The sequence below is a fragment of the Drosophila melanogaster genome, chromosome 3R (genome assembly GCF_000001215.4).
Source record: "Drosophila melanogaster chromosome 3R".
Lineage (NCBI taxonomy): Eukaryota > Metazoa > Arthropoda > Insecta > Diptera > Drosophilidae > Drosophila > Drosophila melanogaster.
Window position 1 is genome coordinate 29,483,406 of NT_033777.3, and position 22,479 is coordinate 29,505,884.

The following is a 22,479-nucleotide window of genomic DNA, read 5'->3' on the forward strand; positions in this document are numbered from 1 at the left end:
TAAGGAGGGAATATTTTGTGCTTGTGAAGTCATCTCAAATTGTTGCATCTTTCCTTCCTTAAGATATGGTGGCGCCCAGGCGTGCACCTTCTGTGCCATCTCCTCGCTGGCCATCGAGATGGAGTACTGCAGCACGGCGAATGTGTACCAGTACGCGAAGCTGTACCACAACAAGCGACCCGGGGTGTGGACATCCAGCGAGGACATCCGCGTCATCTACAACATACTTTCATTTTTGCCTGGCAATTTGAACCTGCTGAAGCGCACGGCGCTTCGGACTGAATTCGAGGATGTGACAACGGCCACGCCGGATCTCTATAGCAAAATATGCAGCAATGGTAATGTTCCACAGCATGTCATACTGCAGCAGCAGCAGCTGCACATGCTGCAGTTGCAGCAGCAACACCTAGAAACACAGCAGCAGCAGCAGCAGCAACAGCAGCAGCAGCAGCAGCAGCAACAACAGACAGCACTCAATGAGACAGTCAGCACACCAAGCACCGATACTAATCCAAGCCTCTTGCCCATTCTGTCATTGCTACCGCCCACAGTCGCTCCTCTATCCTCCAGTTCATCCACCACACCACCACCACCAAGTACTCCAACACCACAGCCCCCACAAACCATCCAACTGTCATCGCATTCGCCATCCGACCTGTCCCACCAGATCTCATCCACAGTCGCCAATGCAGGATCACCAGCAACTGCAAGTGCAGGCGCAACACCAACGACTCCAATGACACCGACAGTCCCACCCACAATACCTACAATACCATCACTCGCATCCCAGAACAGTCTAACCCTTACTAATGCCAATTTCCATACTGTTACTAATAACGCTGCTGATCTGATGGAACACCAACAACAACAAATGCTGGCCCTGATGCAACAACAAACGCAACTGCAACAACAATACAACACGCACCCGCAACAACATCACAACAACGTCGGTGACCTGCTGATGAACAATGCGGACAACTCACCAACCGCTTCACCAACGATCACCAACAACAATCATATAACCAACAACAACGTCACAAGCGCAGCAGCGACAGATGCTCAAAACCTAGATATTGTAGGCTAAACTAAAGATAAATTTACAGAGAGGGAATTTAAATCATTTTATAAATGTTTAAATATAAATACTTAAATTTAAACCTTACACCTACGTACATAGCGATGTATTTATTAAAGTCTAAGTCGTTTAAGTGAGAACAGAGCGTCTAGCGCTGTGTCCATAAATTATTCAACAATTCGTTTGCCCTGTAAGCTCATATTTTACTTTAACTTACACACCCACACTCAGTTGTTTCCCCCAAAACTATCTAAATTATTTTGTCTTATGTAGTAGTTTTTATATCGTAAACATAGGTTTTTATACACCATACTTTACCCACATTTAGTCACGAGGGAAAAACAAAACAAGAACGAAAGTCAAAAGCCGCAGTGAAGAACAAGAATAATCGCAAATCTAAAGTGGAAACGTAGTGGAAATGCACAAATCGAACAAGTAGAGTTAATAACATATTTGTCTAATCATTTAAATACGCTGATTACACATAACTAACGTTAATGCAGGCTAATGCTGCACACACTTGTGCCATGATTTTTTTAAGCTCTCCCAAGCAAATTCCTATTAAAGTAATGAATATTAGTTGTTGAATTGAATTAGTTGATTGAGCAATCAATTTGCATTTTAATTCGAATCGATTCAGTCCGTCCTAGTATCTGTTATTCTTTTCATTTTGCCTTCCTAACAATTGGTTCCACTTTAAGACAGTTTAATGCAAAATGACAAACTTAAGCGAACCTAGCTACAAATTAATTGCGAATTTAGTGGGCACTAAGCCGAATTACCGAGCACTCTACACCACCCACACCACACACATCACTGTAAATCCCAATCAAAGCTAAGTAAATCACACGATTTCCGCACAAAGCACAAGAGCATCACGAAAATTTGTAAATACAGCTTAGATCAGATAAAAGATACTGTATAAATGTCAGAAGTCAGAGAACCCTTCACACTCTGCAAAGCTAATAATATTGTAAAAATAAAAACTAATTTAAGCGAACGCGACAACTATAAGTGTAAATCGGCAAAGTAGTCGCAAGCAAAGTATTATTAAACTATATGATACGTGTGAAAAGTGAGATAAAAGAAAATCCCAATGAAAACCCAAGCTTAAGTTTTGTTTTCCTCTATCGATGCGTAAATCTAGCCTGTACAGTTCTCTTAAAGTTAGACCCGAATGAATTATGATTAAACCTAGCACTCTGAATGGCCATAGCCAAATGGTTTGGAGCTCTCCAAATCGGGCAGTTAGAAAGTATATACCCCCCACAAGTAATTTAGTGAATATTTTTACATTTTATATGTAAAGTATTGGTGGAAATGAAGAACATACGAAACGATGAACAAACATGTTTTAAAGACTGGTTTTTTGTACACTTTAACTTGAATAAGCATGCATACTGATACTGATTATGTAAATGATTATTATGAACGAATGTCAAAGGTCCTTCAGTTGCCCCTCCCCGCCCCCGCAAGACCTGTCCCGAATGTAGTTTCCACTCAATCGCATGTAGTCAGACTACTTGCGGATGCAGACCGAGGATTTGGGAGCACACTTCAATATCCGATCGTATCAATCCAATCATTTGTCAGCTGATACCAAATAGGCGGCTCTACATGTTAAACAACCAACTAATGACCAATTTTGTGAGATTATGTTTCTTAGGCACTAGACCCGACTTAGGCTAAGACTACTTAAACGCTAGAAGGGCTTGTAAATTTCTCATACCGACACCGGCGGTGGTAACAAATGCTTCATCTGTAATATAACGACAAGAATCATATTATTTCGATACAATACTAAGGCAGGCAATACTATGCATTTTAACTGTTAAACACACATAAATAGTAGTGCGTATGATGCAACTATAGGTGGATATTTCCATGCATTATGTACATAATGTTGTAAGTGAAAAGAAAGAAAGAAAGAAAAGCTTAATCAACTGCATTGCGAATGAAGCAACGAACACCTTTTGTGTGATCACACAGAGTTCTACCGAAATCTCCCAATTAAATGTGCACACTCTTTTCGAGCAAATGGAATCCTTTCCGCGACTAAACTACCTTCACACATTAACTAAAGTAATTGAGAACGATAGAAACAAGGCCACAGATACAACAGATGATTATCTCTAATTGACGGTGTTATGCAATTTATAAATGTGATGAATGTCAAAGTTAAGCGTAAACAATTTAAAAGCAAGCGAAGAAAATACAAAAACACAAAAAAAAATACAAATAAAAATAAATATAAATATAAATATAAATATAAACAAACGATTCATGAGAAAGAGCTGAATGTAGCGAGAACTTAAGTATCTAAGCATGCCCACGATTTTAGAGCTAAGCAAATAGATGAAGATACAAATACAAATACAAATACCCAGAGGCAGACCATAGGTTTTAAAGAACGAACGAAGCATTTGCCCCACATCCTGACAGGTTACCGCAGCTTGTAGAGGCCATTGCAGCCGGAGGAGTCGCCACAGAGATCGGACAAAATCTCGCGATAAACAGAATTAATGATATGAGTATATGTATGTATATGTATGTACACCTAAGCTAATCGTAAGCCAATGAAAGTTGAAATGGACTAAAGATACATGGAACAGACAACATTGAAAGCGTCTAAATAAAGAACATCAAATTGCAAGCTCACCCTATCTGGGCGGACGTGTCTCCACGGTGAACTCCACGTGCATCAACCCGAACTGGCTGCGGGGCAAAACATCCGGTGTCCAGGTGACCAGGACTCCATTGCCGACGTAGTCCTGCGGAATAGAGGTTTACTAACGAGCTCTTTTCATTTCGATTCCCAACTCACCTTTGGTGCCGCTTCGAAGAGTATCTTAACCATATAAAGGCTGAGTCTCGGGTAGACTATACGCTTCTTCGGCTGACCCGGCACCTGTGGTTCCATCGGTGGACGTACGTAGGGAACGAAGTGACCTTCTGCATGCCGCTCGAAGGCGCGATCCAACTGCAGCTGTACGTTGGAGGTGCTAAAGATGCGCTTCGCGGTGTGCGGACTCGCAAAGTGCCAGGTGTACTTGCTGAGGCCTTTATGTTTGCCCGACTCTATCACAGTTAGCTTGTCCAACGGACGTCGCTTGACTCCAGTACTGAAGCTCTTGCAAAAATGCGAAAAGGTTTCCTTGTGCACATGGAAGTTCTGTTGCACCAAGCGCTTGGTAAGCGTGTTGCTTTCCGTTTCCAATGGCTCGCAACTGTCGTTTAGCAGCTCGATCACATGATCCAGCCATGCCGAGTAGGATAGAGCCGGCTGAACGGAAGCGTCCAAGCAAGCGGATGCAGCTGACGCTGCACCATTCACGATTAACTCCCTTTTGGCCGGCAGAGAGGGCTGCTTCAGGGACTTCACTTCGGTCACTATTTCCGAGAACTTGACCGGTGCCTTCTTGACCATCGATATGGTGGCCAGCTCAATGGGCAGCTGATCGGCGACCACAGAGGGCGTGGCCTCGGTGAAAATGGGCGGAGCAGCTAGGATGTTGTAGGGTTCACTGATCAAGGGCAGTTCTATATCCTCGCTGCATATATCCAGCTGGTCGGTGGGCTGGAACTGATCCATCAGCTCGATATTGCAGTCGGTTAGCTCGATGGGCTCCGCATAGACATCGAGGTTGGACAAGAGCTGCGAGTCGTTGGCATAGTGGATCAGGGCATCGTTGGTGCTCGAGGCGCTTTGGCTAGATGTGGCGGCCTGCATGGTGTCCAGGTTAAAGACGCCATCGGAGAGATTCGGCAGAGAAAGCTATAAACACGAAAAGGTTTAAAACTGCTCGAGGTGGAAGGTATAACTTACATCTAGTTGGTCGCCAAAGACAAGTATGTCCACCTGCGGGTCGAGCTCATCCACCATGTCCAGGCTGAGCCGCAAATCCTCGGTGGCCACGTCGCCTAGCGGAGTTTCCAGCTGCAAGGGCATCCAGAAGGTCTGCAAACCGCTGGTGAAATGGCCATAGACGCGTTTTCCCTGCGGCGAACTAAGGATGCCAGCCAGGACGAGCAGCAGGTGATCGCAGATCTCGTCCTGCATCACCAGCGAATTATCTGGCTCCACAATGATCTTCAGTTTGCGGCAGGCGCAGGCGTAGCTGCTCTTCTTCTTGGACAGGCCATTGGCCGAGACGGTGACGTGCAGTCGAGCCGCTGGAAAGGATTCGGAGCGCTCGCACTTGACGGCGAATGTGGAGTGATTCAGGCGCTGCACACCCGGCAGGTGCTCCTCCTCCTCCGCGTACTTGTACAGCTGCCAAAGGTTCTGCTTCTGCTCCAGGCTAATGTTCAGGTTCCACAGCACCTCGCGGGACACGCGGTAGACCTGCGCCTTCGCGAACTCGGCGCCCAGCTCCCGGCAAGCTTTCACATGGACGCAGTCCGTCGGCTCGCCTCCCGTTCGCTTGCACGACTCCACGAAGCACTCCGCCTTGCTGGACACCACTGCAGCGTCCGGCTGCAGCGACAGCGTGACGTCCTGGATGACCACAAAGTTGCGCGGCTGCTGCTCCTTCTCCTTGGTCCTCAGCGAGTAGACAGTGGAGCCTGGCCGCAGCGACACCAGCTGCACGGCATCGAGAACGTTCCTGCGCTGCGGACACTCGGAATTCTTGCAGAGCAGCGCCCGGTTGCCATTGATGGCGCCGCAGTGAACACACTTGCGAACGCCGCGCATGACTCTTGCATCTTAAATTCCCGGAAAATGGCTATAAAATGCGTTTCTTAGTTTTCGCAAAAGTTTGCCGGCTTTTGATTTGCGTGGCGCAGTGTGACCGTTTCGCGCGCTGATGCCAGCAGGGCTGGCACACACATTCTACATATGTGTGCATTAAATTAATTTTACTTTTGAATTATTGCTACAGTTTTTGCATACACTACATATATTTTACATTTATTTTTCATAACATTTGGGCTATTCCAGCCAGCTTGTGTAGGCAGTGCTGCGCAGCCCTGGTCGCATCAGCCGCTTGTTATCGATAACCAAATTGGCTACTTTAATAGGAAATTTGTTATTTCAATTTAAAAAGTTGACTTTCCGCTAAAATGACGCATCCGCTGGAGGCGCCGCAGCGCAGCCGCAAATACCCCTTCGTGCATATGCGCATCGCGGACCACAGCGCACTGGACACCATCGAGGGGCGCCACAACTGCCGCCTGTGCAACCGATCGCGCAAGTTCTTCTGCTACAGCTGCTGTGTGCCGGTTGGCGAGCTGGAGGAGCTGCTGCCACGTCTGGAGCTGCCGCTCCAAGTGGACATCATTAAGCACAAAAAGGAAATCGACGGCAAGAGCTCGGCGGTGCACGCGGCCGTTCTGGCGCCGGCGCACGTGAGGATCCACACATTTCCGGACATTCCCGACTATCGCGAGGAGGCGGGCGTAGTGCTCATATTCCCAAGCGCCACTGCGCTTGCGGTGCCGCAGCTCTTCGCGCGCAATGTGCAGCTTCAGATCGGCGACAACTACGGGCTGCCCAAGGGCCACCACATGGGCACCATGCTGCGCAGGCGAATGGACGAGGTGGAGGTAAAGGAGCTGCAGGAGGAGGTAGATGAGCCGGAGACGGTGCGACGAACCTGGACGCTAGACAACCTGCCCGTCCGCCGAGCCGTCTTCATAGACAGCACATGGAACCAGAGTCGCGGGATCTACGCGGACGCCAGGGTGCGCGGCCTACGAACGGTGGTGCTGCAGAATCGACTGTCGCAATTCTGGCGCCACCAGCGCGGCAGTCCGCGCTGGTATCTGGCCACCATCGAGGCCATTCACCAGTTCCTCCTGGAGGTGCACATCAATGCCTGGGGCCTGAACACCGCCTATCGCGGACTCGATAACCTGGAGATCACCGCGGGCTTCCATCAGCTGGCAGAGCCGCTGACCAAGACAGCTGCCAGTGAGAATGTGGGCAGGGAGGCGCCCTACAATGGGCAGTACGACAATCTGCTCTTCTTCTTCGCCCACATGTACGATCTCATCCACAAGTACTATGACCACAACGACCTCATCGCCTACCGACGACCCATCTAGCGTTCTAATGGACATACATATGTATATATATATATTATATTGGATGTAGTGAGAAGTACACGTAACTGCTGGCCTAACTAACTACTGATCCCACTGATTCTACTGCTTCTTCTTCTTCTTGCCCTCGTCGCCGGACTCGGAGCTCGACGACTTGGCGTCCGTATCGATGGGTTTCTGCCATTTGAGCGCATTGCGACGGTACAGCGGCCACGGTGGAATGGTGATCTGTGCAGGAATCTCGTGCTGTTAGCAATGGAGCTACTAACACGACAGCTACTCACCAGCGAGGAGAGCACAAATCCGGCGCCCAGGATGTACACGGTCTGTGAGAACTGCTGCACGAAGGCTCCGTAGACGAGGCCCACAATTCCGAAGAACGTGATGATGAAGCGCGACCAGCGCTCCGCCTTTCCCTGACCCGCGAAGTCCTGCGGCGGTAGAGTGCCGTGTTAGTGTTATGTGCTAATGGTTGCGAAGCATACCTACCATATGCGTCTGGATGTCCAACATTTTGTGCAATTCACAAGCTGCGATTCAACAATTTTCGGCGTAAACAATTTTCTTTTGCGGCACGTCAGCAGCCGAATGGTGTGACCGTGCCGAGCGAAAAATGCCAAGGGGATGAGAATATACTGGAATTTGGAACTCGGTGAATTTCCCATTATTTTTGTACATGCTTATTTCCCTCTTTTTCAAAATAAGTGTGTTTGAAAAATAGCGAAATTGTTTGTAGCTTTCAATTGTGTTTTATTATTTTAAATTTAAAATATGCAAACAAAACGGAGATTATTACTCTCTAAATGATGTTTTCCTTTGCAGAGTAAGCTCTTGAAACAAAATAAATAAGTTCAGTTCACCTTTTCTTATGCAAAATATGTAAAATAAGTTTATAGAAGGCAAAAATGTTGCATCTTTAAATGATTTATATAATTTTAAACCACGCCAATTAATGCAAACTAATAGCCCATTTAAAATACTTAACTTCATTTACATATATGTATGCATGCATATCTTTAATGCAATTATAGTCATTTTATTGAAAAGGCTTGCGATGTGAATAATCGCTCGTTGTTCATACATATGTATATTATTTGTACAATGCGTTCATAACGTGGACGTTCTGGCTTGTGTGTCACTATAACTAACTAAATAAGTTAAAAGGCGAACAGGTGGAATGTAAAGTGTAGAGGACCTCGCGCCTCCCGATTCATGGCAGGACTCAGACCCTGGCGGCCTTCGTGCGCCGCAGCTGGACGACATTGATCACGCAGACGAGCAGCCATGCGAGCAGTGCGATCCAGGCAAAGACCAGGGTGAAGTACAGGCAGGCGGCCGTATTGATGCGCCCGTAGCGTCGCCGCTCGTACGACACGCTCTCCACCAGATAGTCCATGAAGTCGAAGACGGCGGCGCACGAGAGCCGCGACTTGATCACGGGCACAATGTTGCCCACGCCCTGGATCTCCTTCAGCAGCGACTCCCTGTACTGCTTGCAAGTCACCTCGAAGCCATCCGTGAACACGGCCGAGTAGACCAGTTGGTAGACGGCCATTATTGTCGAGATGACGGTGGCGGGCAGCCCTAAATTAGTTAAGTATTACACATTTGTACATAGTTAAGTTCGGAGACGATGGACACTCACAGTAGTAGGGCGAGAGACCATCGGGCGTGAGTTCCGACTCGGTGGTCACCACGATCATGTCACCGGAGCTGCAAGCAGAGAGCAGAGAGGCGTAAGCAAACAGTTGATGCTGCTCCAAGTTGGAGCCCATGATGGCATTACTCATAGCCAGACAGACGAACGAGTGTGGCTGGCCGATTAACCCCATTGACCCGCCGACACTCGATCGCGATCGCCCGCTCTTACCGCTGACGGATGGTGGCCGTGCCCGCCTTGGGCTTGCCCCGACCGATGCACATGCGGTAGCCGTGGTAGACGCCCAGGACGACGGCGAAGAGCAGCGGCAGCAGCAGGCCGTAGGTGGCGAAGTGGCAGTAGGCGACGTTGCCGCCCTCGAAGCTGTGGAACGTGCTCTTGCCGTGCAGCACGCAGCCGCAATTGGTGTCCGGGCAGGCATTGAGCACGTACTGCCAGTGTGTCCAGGCCACCGCCGAGGTGATGCAGCAGACCAGCGATGAAACGATGGCCAGCGGGTAGAGTAGGGACAGGGCTCGCTCCGCGTAGTACGACATCGTGCGAATGGTATCTGCTCGCAGGAGTATCTGAAATAAGCGGACAAGTGAATAGTGAATAGAATATGGGTATCTTTGATCCCCAGCCAGGTCAAGTTGATCTTAATTCAACTTTAAAGTACTTATGGTAATGGGCAGTCAAGTTAATTAATTGGCCACTTTTCGAGCGCTCTAATTGCTCATCTAATTGTAATTATGCCCAATTCGTTCAAGATGATTGCTTAAACGCAATTGTGGGTTTCGTTTTACATTTCCTCAAATGGAGAAAGAACATTATTACTAGCTGTTCAAATTTAACAGCAATTTTGAGTTTGTAACGAAGCTTTTTTCTAAGAAGTTACTAACAATTGTTAGCTTATCTGATTAGTTTAAAAAACTCCTTTTTTTGACGATAGTGAGCATCTCTTGAAATTTAAAATCGATAACTTTGCAACAACAACAACTCTTTGGGCGTCCCTTAACACACACACACACTGTCGCACCTGCCCAAACACACACACATAGAACAGGTTGCAACGCGCACTGTACCAGATATAAACAAACTATAATGTTTGCAGCTACCACTTTCGATGTCCCTTTAAGCAGCTGAATTTCGGTTGCGCAAAGCGTTTAGTTGTTCGCTAATGCTGTTTCTATATCACATTTCTCACAGAATTCAGGGATAAACAGGAAAACTGCACTGCTGACACATACACGCACACAGGCGCACTGCAGGCACACCTACGTTTATCGATATCGATAGGCGGGCGACCGAAGAAGCGACCGAACGGTTGAGCGGCGAAGAAACGACTGAACGACCGTCGTTTCGCCACTGCGTTCTGATCAGAACGGGCCGCTAGTGCTAACGCTTTTAGCCGTCTGGCAACGCCGATCACCAAAATTCAAATGGGATTTCCGTTACAAGTGATCTGTGTTTAAAATTTTATTTTTGATTATTACAAGTTTTATTTAAACTAAAGCGCAGTAACTAGACAGTATTTCATGACTATGTGTTTGAGTTATGTTAGAAGTAAATTTCCCGAGAACTGGGCCTAATCAATTTTCCTAATAACTTGGAGCGCATTTGCCAACTAAGCGAATTCCCTGCACCCACTGTGAGCGTATAAAATCGCTGTTTGCCGGGGTGAAAAGCATTAGTTCTCCCAGTAAATCCAATCATGGCATCCCCAGTAGTCAGCCTGCTTCTCGTCGGGATCTGCGCCCTGGCCTTTGTCCATGTGGCTCGGTCGGAATGCTGCACCTCCCGGGAGCTGGTGGAATTCAAGATGGACAGAGGCGACTGCGAGGCTGTGCGTGCAATCGAAAACTATCCCAACGGCTGCGAAGTGACGATCTGCGCCGATGGTGTTGCCCAGTTGGGCGCCTACTGCGGCCAGGGATCGTGCAACATCTTCGGCTGCAACTGCGACGGCGGCTGTCTGAGCGGCGATTGGTCACAGGAATTTGTGAGGAGGAACCAGCAGTACGGAATCCAGATCATCAAAGTCACCAGGCTGCCATTTTAACCCCTTGCATCACATAAACAATAAAGAGAAGCTTTAATTGCATCCAGAAATTACTAATTAATTATGTGTATTTTATTTTATATATGCATGAAATTGATAAGGTTCCCACTTTCTAATCAAATGTAAACAGTTCAATCTGATTACTAGGAACTATTCTTATTTTTAATCTTGAATTCCATTAATTACGCTATTAACTAAAACTATTATACTAAAAAAAAAACAACTATCATCAAAATCTGAGATGATATGGGCTAATTTTTGAATAAAATCCAGTGCTCAAATCATAAGAAGTGATTTTTTGTAGTTTCTAGCATTTGTAATATCTGTTTCCCAACGATCGACCACGCCCCCTGGGCAACCGCCCCTCTGTTGGCCGCTCGCCATGGGAAAAGCAAATGACGCCTGCACTCGCAGAGATCGCCCCGAATAACCCCTCCATATCCACAGATCCACAGATCCCCAGATGCCCATGTAGCCATGTACTCCGCATGTAGTACGATCAACTAGCCGAGTGAATTTTGGCATAAACCATTTTCCGCGGACGCCTGATTTTCTCAGTTTTCTCAGAGTTGTGGAGCCGTCGAGAACGCGGAGCATTCGCCCATGTAAAGCCGCAGAATCCGTCGATTTTCGCCGGAATTTATCAATCCGATTTGCCAGTAATTTGCAACAGAATAAGTGAATTTGCCAAGTGAATTTCCCTAGTTTTTTTTTTCAACTTGCAACGAAAGTGCTAAAGTTACGAAACTGCACTTTCCACGTTGCACTTGCAACCCCAACAGTTTTTTCCACCAGATCCACCAGCTGAGGGAAAACTATTAATAAACCGGGCGAAGGATGAAACAAATTCAGATGTGACGCCCATCCTCGTCGAAAATCAAAAGTCGCAAGTGAACAATGTGTGTGTGTTCACTGAGTTTGCATAATTGTGAATTTGCTATTTTAATCGCCTGCGGGCATCAATTAATTAATTAATTAAAAGCTTTCCTTCTCGCACTCGTTTATTTGCGGAAAGTGTCTAACAATTTCGTTTGATCAACTAATCAAATGGGTAAATAACATAGTAAAAACGAAGTTTTAACTAACTGCTTTCGCTTGCTTACTTAATATACTTATACTTTCCAGAACTAATAGACTACTGAATATAGATTTCCTATTAATTTGCTTCAAAATGTGGTAATTTAATTAGCTTAGCTGCTTGTAAACTAATAATTTCTAAATAACAATTAGTTTGAAATGCTCAGAATTCAGTGTGACTAATTGGGAAAGCCTTGCAGAAATAGTTTAGCTCATGAATGAATGTATCTCATGCGAGTATAGCCGGCACATCTCCTCCCTTAGTTAGATACATAGATACATAGATACATAGATAGAAGCGGACGGATCCAGCAAGACCATACATACATACATATTGTACAGCTGAGACAGCGAACACCTTCAGCTTTCCGGCTGATCCCAATCCAAATCGCGAACTAGAGCGCAGTGCCCACCATGGATAATTGGAATGTTTTGGCAGCGCAAACCTCCTCGCAGGCCATCGGACTCCACGACTCTGGCGTGGTGAAGACCCGACTGGTGAGTACCCTGTACATAGAACATACACATGTGCAGATAGATATACATATTAGATGTAGTAAACAAAACAAAGCCAGACAGACGAACGATGGCGTATATATAGAATTCTTGGCAACAAACATTGTGCACTGAGAAAGTAAAAGGGGTTCGAAATCTATTATTACTATTAAATATATATATGCAAAAGCAGGCTGTGCGGAAATGTATCTTAAAGTAGGCGCTAAAGGATAAAGCTCAGAAGGTTATTCCTCGGGAAACAGAAGCATTTTCAGATGCATCTTAAAGTATCTAAGAAGTAGAAATATCTTAAGATGAATCCATAGGTTATCCGAACCTACAAAAGGTAGATACTATCAGCAATATCAGATACTTTTAGATATAAGTAAAATATAGTAAAATATCTCGAGATACTTTTATACAGCTTACTAATGATTTTGAATCTGACGAGGAAAGGAAGAGATTTGGCAGGGATTTTATCAGCATGTTTCTCCACGTGCACCGCTGGGTGAGTGGTGCTGGTGGTTCTAGTGGTTCTATTTGTTCTTAAAGAGTGCGTGAGTGGTGTGGTGCGTCGCCCGTGAACAGCACAGCTGATGCATCCGAAAGTAGAGTGATTGAGTGATGCGATGTGGCAGTGCTCTCGTTACTGGCGCTGGTCTATAAATAAGCCTAGGGTTCTCTTGAGTCTACTACTGCCTGGCGGATCTTTGGAGATTCCGATGGCACGTCGATGGGAATGCGGCTCGCAGTAGCGCGAAAGTAGCTCGATACGACGGATATTCTCGCCTCGCAGGCAGAGCACGCGTAGTTTGCCCCGTGTGTAGCTATATTTTTTTTTTATATAAGCAAGTGGTTCCGAATCATCCACACCCAGCCATGGATATATCCACCGATATCTGGGGTCAGCTGGCCGTGGAGGCATCGCAGGTCTACCTCTCCGACGGCACAGTTCGCAGTCCCTTCGCCGATACGGTACGATGGGTTTGGGATATTACTTAGGGATCCCACTCATTTGGGAGAGCCAGTCTGTGGCGTAAGAGAGAGTATCTATAGATTCACTCACCCGTAGAATATATAGCACCACATTCGCACTCAACTATTCCGAACTGTCGTTTAGATTTACATTTAGAGATCATATTTGAATCACTTATGTAGTACCATAGGATATACCACTATATATCGTGACTCTCATCCACAGACCATTGAGAAGCTGCCGGACAAGGTGCTGCTGCACATCTTCTCGTATCTGTCGCACCGCGAGATCTGCCGCCTGGCCAGGATTTGCCGACGATGGCGGCAGATTGCATACGACACGCGGCTGTGGAAGAACGTGAGCCTGCGACCGGAGGTCTCCGGACTGCACGTGGGCTCGCTGGAGATGCTGCTGCAGCTGATCTCGGTGAGATTCGGACCGACTCTGCGCTACATCGAGCTGCCCATCGAGCTGATCACGCACACGGTGCTCCACGAACTGTCCGCCAAGTGCCCCAATTTGACCCACATGCTGCTGGACTTCTCCACAGGTGGGTGCGCCACGTCGCCGATCGTCCGTCTTAAACTCTAGAGTGTCCTGTGTACTTCTTAGCCATGCAGCTGCACGACTTCAGCGAGATGCAGGCCTTTCCCACCAAGCTGCGCTACATGTGCGTCTGCCTCTCGGAGGTGATCTTCATGGAGGGCTTCATGCGCAAAATCTACAACTTCATCAACGGCCTGGAGGTGCTGCATCTAATTGGCACGTACGAGAAGTGCGAGGAGGAGGAGGAGGAGATCTACGAGGTGATCAACGTGCACAAGCTCAAGTCGGCCACGCCCAATTTGCGTGTGATCAACCTGTACGGCATCAACTTCATCGATGACTCGCACATCGACGCCTTCAGCTCGAACTGCATCCAGCTGGAGTGCCTGGCCGTCAACTTCTGCAACAAAGTGACCGGCTCCACCCTGAAGACCCTGATCCAGCGTTCCAAGCGCCTCACCTGCCTGCTCATGAACGGCACCAGCCTGAAGTCGGAGTTCGTCATGCAGGCCGAGTGGGACAAGTGCGCCCTGCAGGAGCTGGACATCACGGCCACCGATCTTTCGACCGAATGCCTCGTGGACATGCTGAGCAGGATCCCCAGCCTCAAGTTCCTCTCAGCCGGCCAGATCAATGGCTTCAACGACAGCGTTCTCAAGCAGTGGATGGAATCGGGCACCACCAGGTGAGCGGAGACAGTACCTACCCGTCTGTGTAAGCACTCCGATAGCAGTATGATTTAGGTCGCTCATTTCCCTGGACTTGGACTCCTCGGACAACATCTCGGATGAGGGCCTGCTTAAGTTTATACAGCGCCAGGGTCATCAGCTGAGCGCCTGCTGTCTCTCGGGCATGCCCCACATCACCGACCAGCTGTGGATGAGCATCCTGCCCCTGCTGGGCAACTGCAAGTAGGCGACACTATTGGTCATCGAATGAAAAGACATTTTATTATGAGCTGAACTTTCTTAACCTGCAGGATCATTGTTATGGGCACCGCAGAGAAGCTGGGCGTCAACATCCACGTGGACCAGCTGATGGACACCATCGCCTCGAATTGCGGCAACTTGGAGCGGCTGGAGCTGCGCTGGGATCCGGACAACCTGCGCTTCTCCGACAAGAGCCAGAAGGCCATCGATATTCTGCGCGTCAAGTGCCTCAAGCTGCGCTGCATGGTGCTCAGGTGGGTCTACATCAGACTCCTATTTCTATGCGGGATTAACATCAATATTTCGCTTCCAGCGATGGTCGCTACTATGAGACGGTCAAGGCCAACTTTGAGCGTGCCGATCGCATCACCGTGGTGCGCACCACCACCTGCTGCCGTGTGTCTCCCTATCACCTGCTCCGCAACTACAACGATTTGATTTTCAACTGAGCCTCTGAGGTTCAGAGCTGAAAGCCAAGAGAGGATTGGTAGCTTGCACTTACCCGGTTGCAGAGCTCTGGATGGGATTTACCCACAACAGGGCCGGAGGAGAAGCAATGTTTCTGTGTGTTTTCGCTTACAATAAGAGTGTTTTAATGTTTTCTGTATTTTCCGCTTCTTTCGTTTAATTACTTTAAATCTAAATAAACGTACATAGGTAATTTAAATAAAAACAAAACAAGGATTTGCTTATACAAGTTATTTTTACATTACAAAATTATACAACGCAACTTTTCGCCTTGCTCTCGTTTTTAAATCATTTTTTTTTTTTTTTTAATCATTTCAATCCGCGTTGATTCGTGTTTTGTTTTTAACTAGATTTACTTGGTAACTTGATTAAATCATTTTCAGACTTCACCACATAAAATGTTTATCGTTTTTGCGTTTTAGCGTTTTGCTGATGATTTTTACACTGCTTTCATCCATTGCAAACTTAATGCTAATTTAATTTTTTTTTTGTGTGTGTATGTTTCAACATTTTTGAATCGACTTTTTACCATAAACTTAACGTACATATGTAGATCATCTCCGTTTGAATTATCGTCTCATTGCCGATCAGCGTTCAGCTATTATATGCATGGTATATAATTTAGTTAAGCATAGCTGCGTGAGTTATACATACGTAATGTCTGTGCCTATGACGATATAGGATCGAAGGTGGGTGCTGTGGTCGAGTGCTGGGCATTGGTGTGCTGGTGTGTTACGAATAGATTGCTCTTTGGGCAGGGGGAATAGAGAAGCCTTGGGTCGCTACAAAGATTTGCATTTATACATAAGTACACTAACGCACAGAACGTTTCCAAGTCGTAAGATATATATATATATAAGAAACGCAAGGTACGCCGAGCGCTCCCGTTCCGTTCGATTCGGTCCTAGCCTACCCTATATGCGACTACTGCTGGTCCTGCGACATCCGGAACATGTGCGTCGTATTGCTGGCCGCCGCCGTGGCCACAGCAGCAGCCGAGGTGGCCGTCGGCGGCGGCGATTGGGCGGATGCGGTCATGTAGCTGCTGTCGCTGCTCCCGCTGGCGCTGATTCGGTGAGTGGCGCTGCTGCTGCTGGCTACGCTGACCAGCGAACGCGCCTCGCCCACAGCCGCTGCCGACTCCACGATGGCCGACACTGCCTCCGCCCCGATTGTCGCCGCTGCGCTGGAGGAGCTGGTGGCGGGCGCCTGTTCTGATGCTTCGACTGGAGCACGCTCCGGAGAGCGTCGCTGCGCAGCTGCGTTGTTGGCGTCCTGCATGTTCAAGGGAATAGATGTACATTGAGACTAACAACAGAGTATCCCCATTTGTTACTCACGTCTCGCGGGTATATCCGCATCGGCTGCTCGGCCTGGGCAGCTGGCGCTGGCTCCGCCTCCGGCGCATTCTCATCCGCCTTGTCCGTGTACATCATGATCTCGTGGCACAGGGGGCAACGATCCTGAACGTACAGCCATTTGCGCAGGCAAACGCCGTGGAAGAAGTGGCGACACCGCGTGATCTTGGCGGAATACATTTCCTGCAAAACGATAGTTGAGTCACGTGCAATATTGCATGCAATACAATACAATACGCACCTGATAGCAGATGGCGCAGACATCGTCGAATGCCTGCAGCTGGGCGGGAGTTGCCTCTGGCAGGGCTGAGATCTTGTGGACCGCCGAACGCCGCTTCATGAAGACCGACCAGCCCGCCCGCGCCTCGCACCAGATATTGAAGTAGGCGTGGATGCACATCATGATCGCTCTGATGCCGCCGCCTGTAGCATTTTGGGCTATCAAGTTATAGTTATCGGTACACAAAATCAACCAAATAAAAATATTACATGCACACATAGAACAGAAAAGCTGGACGCGGACAATATGGGCTCGATGATATCGAGATGGCTAGATCAGATGCCAATGGAATGCGGTGATGATCACTCGCGCTTACTGATGTGCTAATGTAACAAGGACGGGACACGCTGCGCTCCAACTTACCAGACTCGAAGATCAGAATCCAAGCACCGTTGATGAACAGCAGGATGCCGAAGCAGAACTCCACTGAGTTGCCGAACGCGCGCACATAGTACAGGTAGTCGTCCAGCTTCTCCCAGAAGAACTGCCGACGCGCGTCCAGCAGGAAGAGCGTGTAGGTGGCCAGCGAAACGAGAACCTGCGGGAGAAGTAGTAGCTGTAGCTCTTGAAGCGTACATATCGCATTCGCACGCACCTTGACGACGACCTCCACAGAGAAGGCGGTAACCGCTAGCAGCCAGGTGGAGATGGATTGCTGCGACCAGAGGTGGTAGAGCAGAGACACTGACAACACCACGAGGAACGCGCAGACGGAGAGGGCGCGCACATGGCGCTTCCGCGAGGGATTCCGTGCCGCACTGAGCGACATCAAGATGGGCGACACGATGTTGTGCAGGAAGTGCAGCAGAGCGGTCATCAGCAGGCACAGATTGCGGCACAGCCTGATGAAGCGTTTGTCCGGCGACAGTGAGGTCAGGCCCGTCTGCAGAGCGAGGATGTAGAAGAGCACTGCGGAGACAGTGCCCAGCGACTTCTCCTCGTCGTCGTAGGTGAGCAGGTACCACTGGAAGCCGCGTCCGATGTAGTGGCAGAACATCGAGATGACGCCCGTCATGCCCAGCACCGCCGTCATAGTCTCACAGCCGTCGACCAGCAGCTTCTGTGTGGCCGTCATTAGATCCAGGGGCTCATCCGATTCCGTCGTGGCCAGGGCATAGCCGCCTTGGATTAGTCTGAAAAGCAGGGTGTTCTATTCGATCATTATGCATTTAAACCAGTTAATCCGTTTGCTTCGGCCATTAATAACATAAGTCTCGGAATGGATATTCAATTCTGTGATTGATGGCCTTGTTCCATTGACACATTAACGCTCCAAATGCAAGAATTAGAATGTTCCACGTGCATGATTAACATAAATTAATGAACCGCTTCGGAAACGAAACCCACCTGATGGTCCAAAAAACCCTCAGAACGTTGGGCACATTGAGCCTCTGCCATTCGTTTTCAATGAGCGCCGACAGTCCAAAGTTGGACACAAAGTTCATGGCGTACTGGTATCCGTTGTAGACCGTGCGACTGGCCTCCATGGCGCTCTGCATCAGCGTGATCTTCGTGAGGATGATGGGCGTGAAAACGGCCACCACGGGCAGGTGTTGCACCACCTTCGCCGGCAGCGGCAGCATGGCCAACAGAATTGGACTAGCGAAGATGATGGGCATCGATCTCTGGACATGTTCGAACCTCGGTCCCAGGTGAATGTAGGCGAACAGCATGCCCATGAACCACTGGGCCATCAGATGCGGCGCCAGCGACATGACCACCCCGCCCGAGTCCAGCAGCCTAGTGGTGTTCAGTGACATGAGGTCCTCCACCATGCTGGGACTGCGCTCCGTCAGCGCCAGCGCACTCACGTTCGACCAGTAGGACAGGAAGGTGAGGCCCAGCGAGGTGAGGAACATGTAGACCATCACCAGGTGCCGGGTCCACAGCATGAAGATGCACGCGGCGGATAGGAAAGCTGCAAGAAAGCACACAGATTGTGAGTCAGGCATATATCTACGTTTCGCTGGCGTTCAAAGTGCGCCCAATAAGCGGCCCTTGGAATTCTGGATGACTTCGCAGGCAGATCGAAAACAATGAACTCGAAATAACTTAATTGCCTGTGTTTACGTTTTGGGTTCAATGGGAATGCTCAAGCTTGCAATTCACGCTTTTTAAGGGGTAACTAACTATTCATTCATATACATACATGGCCTTTTTGCTTGAGTAAGCATTATATTCGATTCTGCGATTACTTGTTATCTCAATTTAACTCATATCTAAGTTATTATGAAAGTTACTGACTAATCCTTGACCATGACGTGTAGTTAAATGTAGTTAAATCTCATCCCTGACCTTATATGCTGAGCATTAGAATTCTAAGCAGATATATAGATGTGACCGTTCTAAGCGCAACCCCTGTAGATGACTCACCGAACACGCATAAAACGAACTTGACCGTGGTGGTGCTGAGCACATCCGCCAGTGTTTGGTCCTTGGACAGCTCGTTCATCAGCGAGTTGAAACCGGAGCTGAGCATGCCGTGCGTTTTGGCCGCCTCGGAGGCCTTCTCGATGCTCTGTTCCAGCACAGATTGGGCGGAGGTGGTCATGTGGGAGAACAACTCCTTTATGCTGGTGAACGGATCCTGGCCGGATGGCACCGCTGGCGCTTCTGTGGGCGTAGCAAGTGCGCCACTGGCCTTGTCCTTGTCCGGATAGAGCCACGACTGCATGCCCATGTCCATCTTTAGTATCTCATCGATGACCATCACCGGTGGCACGCGCATCATCACGTCCACCAGGCCGAGAACCTTCGTCCGCACGGACATGGCTCCCTATATGTATCCGTAACCGTATCCCGTATCCTTCTCCGGGCTTTTGGCCTCCTCGCTTTGCTTTGCTGATCCCGCGTGACTAGGCACTAATCGCGAGCCAATCGAGCTCCAATCTGCATTTGTTGTGGATTCGCCTTCGTCTTGGATTTCGCAAAAAAACAAAAAATAGACGACGGAATGACGATTTGGCTGCGTGAGTGTGTGGGTGCGTGTGTGTGTGCGTTCGCATGCAGCAGGTGCAAATTCCCGCTGGCGCGTCGTGGAAAAGGTCGTTGCGGCAGGCTGCTCGTTTATGCTCCGCTTTTGGCCACACAATTGCGCTGCGCTCTAAACTTTACACTTTTCACAATTGGTTTTTGTTTTTCTCCTCTGCTTCTCCTCCTTCTTCAGCGGCCCATCTATCGATTGGTGCTGCTGCCTATCGCTGCGGTCGCCAGTGCTGCCCCGCGGCCCTGCTTTCGCCGGACTATCGATTGTCGTTGCCAGCTGATCGTGTGGCGCGCTTTTTGAAAATTCCCTCTGCCTTTGAGCCGCGAAACGGCGCGTGTTGCTGCGTGTCGGTCTGGGGTACTGGTAATTTTAGGTATTCTGTTCAAAAACTACGTTCTAAAGGGTCTGGTCTAGCCTTCTGTGTGCGATAGAGAGACACTATTGGGCAGAGTTTACTTTAACTTGAAGCCGATTGAGGTTTGGGTAGCAATTTGGTTACGACTTGTTGCTTCAGTTATTGTTGAAACATTTAACTGCATTTACTATTTAGTTTCTAATAGTTACAGTTTTACATTCACTCAATATACAGCCTAGGCTGGTGTTAACAGAGCTGTTAACTGATATGTCCAGTGTTGACTAGTGCTGCTGTTAACTTGGCGCGCTGTCTACGAAATTTAAATTTGTGCTGAATCCAAAAAGTAATAACTAGCAGGCTAGAATATCCGATTACGTAAGGTATTTCATTTAACATTATGCTTACAGAGGAACGAGCAAACCCCTTAAAACATTTCCTCTGCTCATATTTCCCGAAATGCCCGCAGTTTCTAGTTCTAAAAGCGAACATTTCCTGCATTCTTGCGAATGCGCCCAATTCCAATCCAATCCGTATCCGCAGGGCCCCGAAGTCATTTACGTGAATTTCCTCAATTGTTCGGCCATTAACTTTTGCCATTTGCCACCTTAATTGTTGTTCTTTCTTGTTTTGTGGCACACAGCCCCTGGAAGAAGCCCCACTCCCCCCACCGAAATCCACAACCCTTTTTGCTATGCAAATGCACAAATTGAGGCAACGGCAACGGCAAATGCGATGCAGTCCGCATTTGGGTTTCGTTTTGGTTTCGTCCCCAACGCAACGCTCGTAATTATGCGCAATTGTTTAGCGTTTAGCTAGGAAAGTTCAACTAACATAATTGATTTTTCATGCCGCGCCACAAGAATTTTAAACAAACTGCACAGGTCATAACAAAACAAACAGACGAGGAATGCATGTTTGTCGAATTTTTTGTGTGAGCTACGAGTACTTCTTTTAGTTGTAGTAGTAGTAATGATACATTCACTATTACTATTGTTATTATATTATAGTAAAAATTCACCCAAATTAGTGTTAGATAACCACGATCATTTTCAACTTTGAGAGTGTCTAAAGTTTATGCAATATTCGTTTTTATTTATTCCGCTAATTTGCATAGTTTTCTGAAGTTTTGGGCTGGCGTTTTGTGTTGCATACTTCGTGGGGCTGCAATGTGCGCACTGGCGATTTGAATTCCATTTTGGCAGGACGTGGACGAATAGCTAACACTCCCCGAGGCACTGGCCGCCCAATATGGGCCTCATATATTCAACATAATCAGTGTAATTGTCAGCGCAATGAGCCGGGGGAATCGCTGGGCTACTGGGAGCCCAGTTCGATGGCTCCAAGCATCCAGGATCCGCTCTCTTCGCGGGTCTCACGCACGGCAATTGTATAATTTATCGCTCCAGTTCTAATCGGCAGCTGTCAGGAGGACGCCTGAGCTGTTGGCCGAGTTGGTTGGCCAGGTTGTCTGGCCAGGCGAGTCCAAGATCTCGGGGGAACGATTTAATTCGCTGGCCATATAAGTCGGAAATTTGTACGTTGATTAACGCGCCAATCGTTTTACACAACAACGTACAAAGTGTCGATGGTCTCCCCCCCCCCGCTCCTCGGCGATTTACCACCGATTTAGACCCACTTTTTCAACGGCTGCGGCTCCAATCGCAGTTTCATTTCAGCCGTCTACGTGTGATTTCATTGCACTTGCAACTGCACAGCGAGAATATCTTTGGTCTAGCAGGAAACTGCACTTTGTATCGTCTATCAACGCTCAACTCCGATTTCTCCCAGTGCAGCCGAGTGGTCAGGAACAGCAGCTATGTATATATATATATGTATGTTTATGCGATCATGTGAAGCCAGAGCAGTGCGTTCCCAGCGTGATTACCACTCGCAGATATCATATAGAAATAGACAGCTGGAAACCTGCTGGGAAATGAATTAGCTGCCGATAAAATGGTATTGATATCTGAATTGCGAATATCAGATACCCACTAGAGTTTTATGTATGTGGGGTTAACCTACTAAATTCGCTGGCCATACATCAGACAGCAATTAAATCCAAAGAAAACACCATAACTTCTTTGTGAAACTTGCCCAATATACTTTCTATGTAGGGTATTAGCAATTGGCGAAAGGAAACTTCATTTTATAGATAACAACCAATGAATAGAGGTTTATAACTCGAATC

At 47.9% G+C, this 22,479-nt stretch overlaps 8 protein-coding genes across 20 annotated transcripts in view; 4 read left to right on the forward strand and 4 right to left on the reverse strand.

Moving 5' to 3' along the window:
- The window catches only part of Ptp99A (Protein tyrosine phosphatase 99A), a 109,486-nt gene extending 105,760 nt beyond the window's left edge, over positions 1–3,726 (forward strand). For 3 of the 5 annotated variants that reach the window (NM_143434.5, NM_206579.3, NM_170409.3), the window contains 2 exons: positions 64–338; positions 552–3,299. In NM_143434.5, the coding sequence (NP_651691.4) occupies positions 64–338; positions 552–1,084 (808 nt within the window). In that variant the 3' untranslated portion in view covers positions 1,085–3,299. Of the gene's footprint in view, positions 1–63 lie in introns of all 5 variants that reach the window. The other 2 variants (NM_057468.3, NM_001202380.2) reach the window with 2 other exon arrangements.
- On the reverse strand, positions 1,378–5,860 carry CG2321 (uncharacterized protein). Of its 2 annotated transcripts, NM_001276139.1 has the most exons (4): positions 4,902–5,860; positions 3,900–4,850; positions 3,735–3,846; positions 1,378–2,834 (listed from the first exon to the last, which is right to left on the reverse strand). In NM_001276139.1, the coding sequence occupies exons 1-3, from the start codon at positions 5,769–5,771 to the stop codon at positions 3,736–3,738; spliced, it is 1,932 nt and encodes a 643-aa protein (NP_001263068.1). In that variant the 5' UTR covers positions 5,772–5,860; the 3' UTR covers positions 1,378–2,834; position 3,735. The 2 variants fall into 2 exon arrangements, with proteins under 2 accessions (NP_001263068.1, NP_651692.2); NM_143435.4 differs by lacking the exon at positions 1,378–2,834 and having other exon boundaries at positions 3,609–3,846.
- Positions 5,861–6,062: 202 nt separating this feature from the next.
- On the forward strand, positions 6,063–7,978 carry CG2006 (uncharacterized protein). Of its 2 annotated transcripts, none has more exons than NM_143436.3 (1): positions 6,063–7,978. In NM_143436.3, exon 1 carries the CDS (start codon positions 6,140–6,142, stop codon positions 7,121–7,123), a length of 984 nt encoding a protein of 327 aa, NP_651693.2. In that variant the 5' UTR covers positions 6,063–6,139; the 3' UTR covers positions 7,124–7,978. The 2 variants fall into 2 exon arrangements, with proteins under 2 accessions (NP_651693.2, NP_001189310.1); NM_001202381.2 differs by having other exon boundaries at positions 6,063–7,201.
- Spase12 (Spase 12-subunit) lies at positions 7,139–7,745 on the reverse strand. The gene is made up of 3 exons (NM_176583.3): positions 7,610–7,745; positions 7,405–7,551; positions 7,139–7,348 (listed from the first exon to the last, which is right to left on the reverse strand). Exons 1-3 carry the CDS (start codon positions 7,631–7,633, stop codon positions 7,223–7,225), a joined length of 297 nt encoding a protein of 98 aa, NP_788760.1. The 5' UTR covers positions 7,634–7,745; the 3' UTR covers positions 7,139–7,222.
- Positions 7,979–8,118: 140 nt separating the features above from the next.
- On the reverse strand, positions 8,119–10,113 carry CG2310 (uncharacterized protein). Of its 2 annotated transcripts, none has more exons than NM_143437.3 (4): positions 10,041–10,113; positions 8,991–9,346; positions 8,766–8,833; positions 8,119–8,704 (listed from the first exon to the last, which is right to left on the reverse strand). In NM_143437.3, the coding sequence occupies exons 2-4, from the start codon at positions 9,314–9,316 to the stop codon at positions 8,343–8,345; spliced, it is 756 nt and encodes a 251-aa protein (NP_651694.1). In that variant the 5' UTR covers positions 9,317–9,346; positions 10,041–10,113; the 3' UTR covers positions 8,119–8,342. The 2 variants fall into 2 exon arrangements, with proteins under 2 accessions (NP_651694.1, NP_733290.1); NM_170411.2 differs by having other exon boundaries at positions 9,845–10,113.
- Positions 10,114–10,446: 333 nt separating this feature from the next.
- Diedel lies at positions 10,447–10,862 on the forward strand. The gene has a single exon (NM_143438.3). The coding sequence runs from the start codon at positions 10,474–10,476 to the stop codon at positions 10,819–10,821; it is 348 nt and encodes a 115-aa protein (NP_651695.1). The 5' UTR covers positions 10,447–10,473; the 3' UTR covers positions 10,822–10,862.
- Positions 10,863–11,376: 514 nt separating this feature from the next.
- FipoQ (F-box involved in polyQ pathogenesis) lies at positions 11,377–15,518 on the forward strand. 3 transcript variants are annotated; one of them, NM_001276140.1, is made up of 8 exons: positions 11,377–11,480; positions 11,604–11,720; positions 12,163–12,396; positions 13,595–13,919; positions 13,982–14,600; positions 14,659–14,826; positions 14,895–15,098; positions 15,158–15,518. In NM_001276140.1, exons 3-8 carry the CDS (start codon positions 12,313–12,315, stop codon positions 15,291–15,293), a joined length of 1,536 nt encoding a protein of 511 aa, NP_001263069.1. In that variant the 5' UTR covers positions 11,377–11,480; positions 11,604–11,720; positions 12,163–12,312; the 3' UTR covers positions 15,294–15,518. The 3 variants fall into 3 exon arrangements, with proteins under 3 accessions (NP_001263069.1, NP_651696.1, NP_733291.1); NM_143439.3 differs by having other exon boundaries at positions 11,377–11,720; NM_170412.2 differs by lacking the exons at positions 11,377–11,480; positions 11,604–11,720; positions 12,163–12,396 and adding an exon at positions 13,136–13,368.
- Positions 15,519–15,619: 101 nt separating this feature from the next.
- Trc8 (TRC8 ring finger protein) lies at positions 15,620–20,392 on the reverse strand. 4 transcript variants are annotated; one of them, NM_170413.3, is made up of 8 exons: positions 19,324–20,144; positions 18,298–18,868; positions 17,546–18,083; positions 17,314–17,488; positions 16,912–17,093; positions 16,653–16,853; positions 15,967–16,587; positions 15,717–15,910 (listed from the first exon to the last, which is right to left on the reverse strand). In NM_170413.3, the coding sequence occupies exons 1-7, from the start codon at positions 19,718–19,720 to the stop codon at positions 16,237–16,239; spliced, it is 2,415 nt and encodes an 804-aa protein (NP_733292.1). In that variant the 5' UTR covers positions 19,721–20,144; the 3' UTR covers positions 15,717–15,910; positions 15,967–16,236. The 4 variants fall into 4 exon arrangements, with proteins under 4 accessions (NP_001263070.1, NP_733293.1, NP_996303.1 ...); NM_001276141.1 differs by having other exon boundaries at positions 15,620–16,587; positions 19,324–20,392; NM_170414.2 differs by having other exon boundaries at positions 15,620–16,587.
- Positions 20,393–22,479: the final 2,087 nt, after the last annotated feature.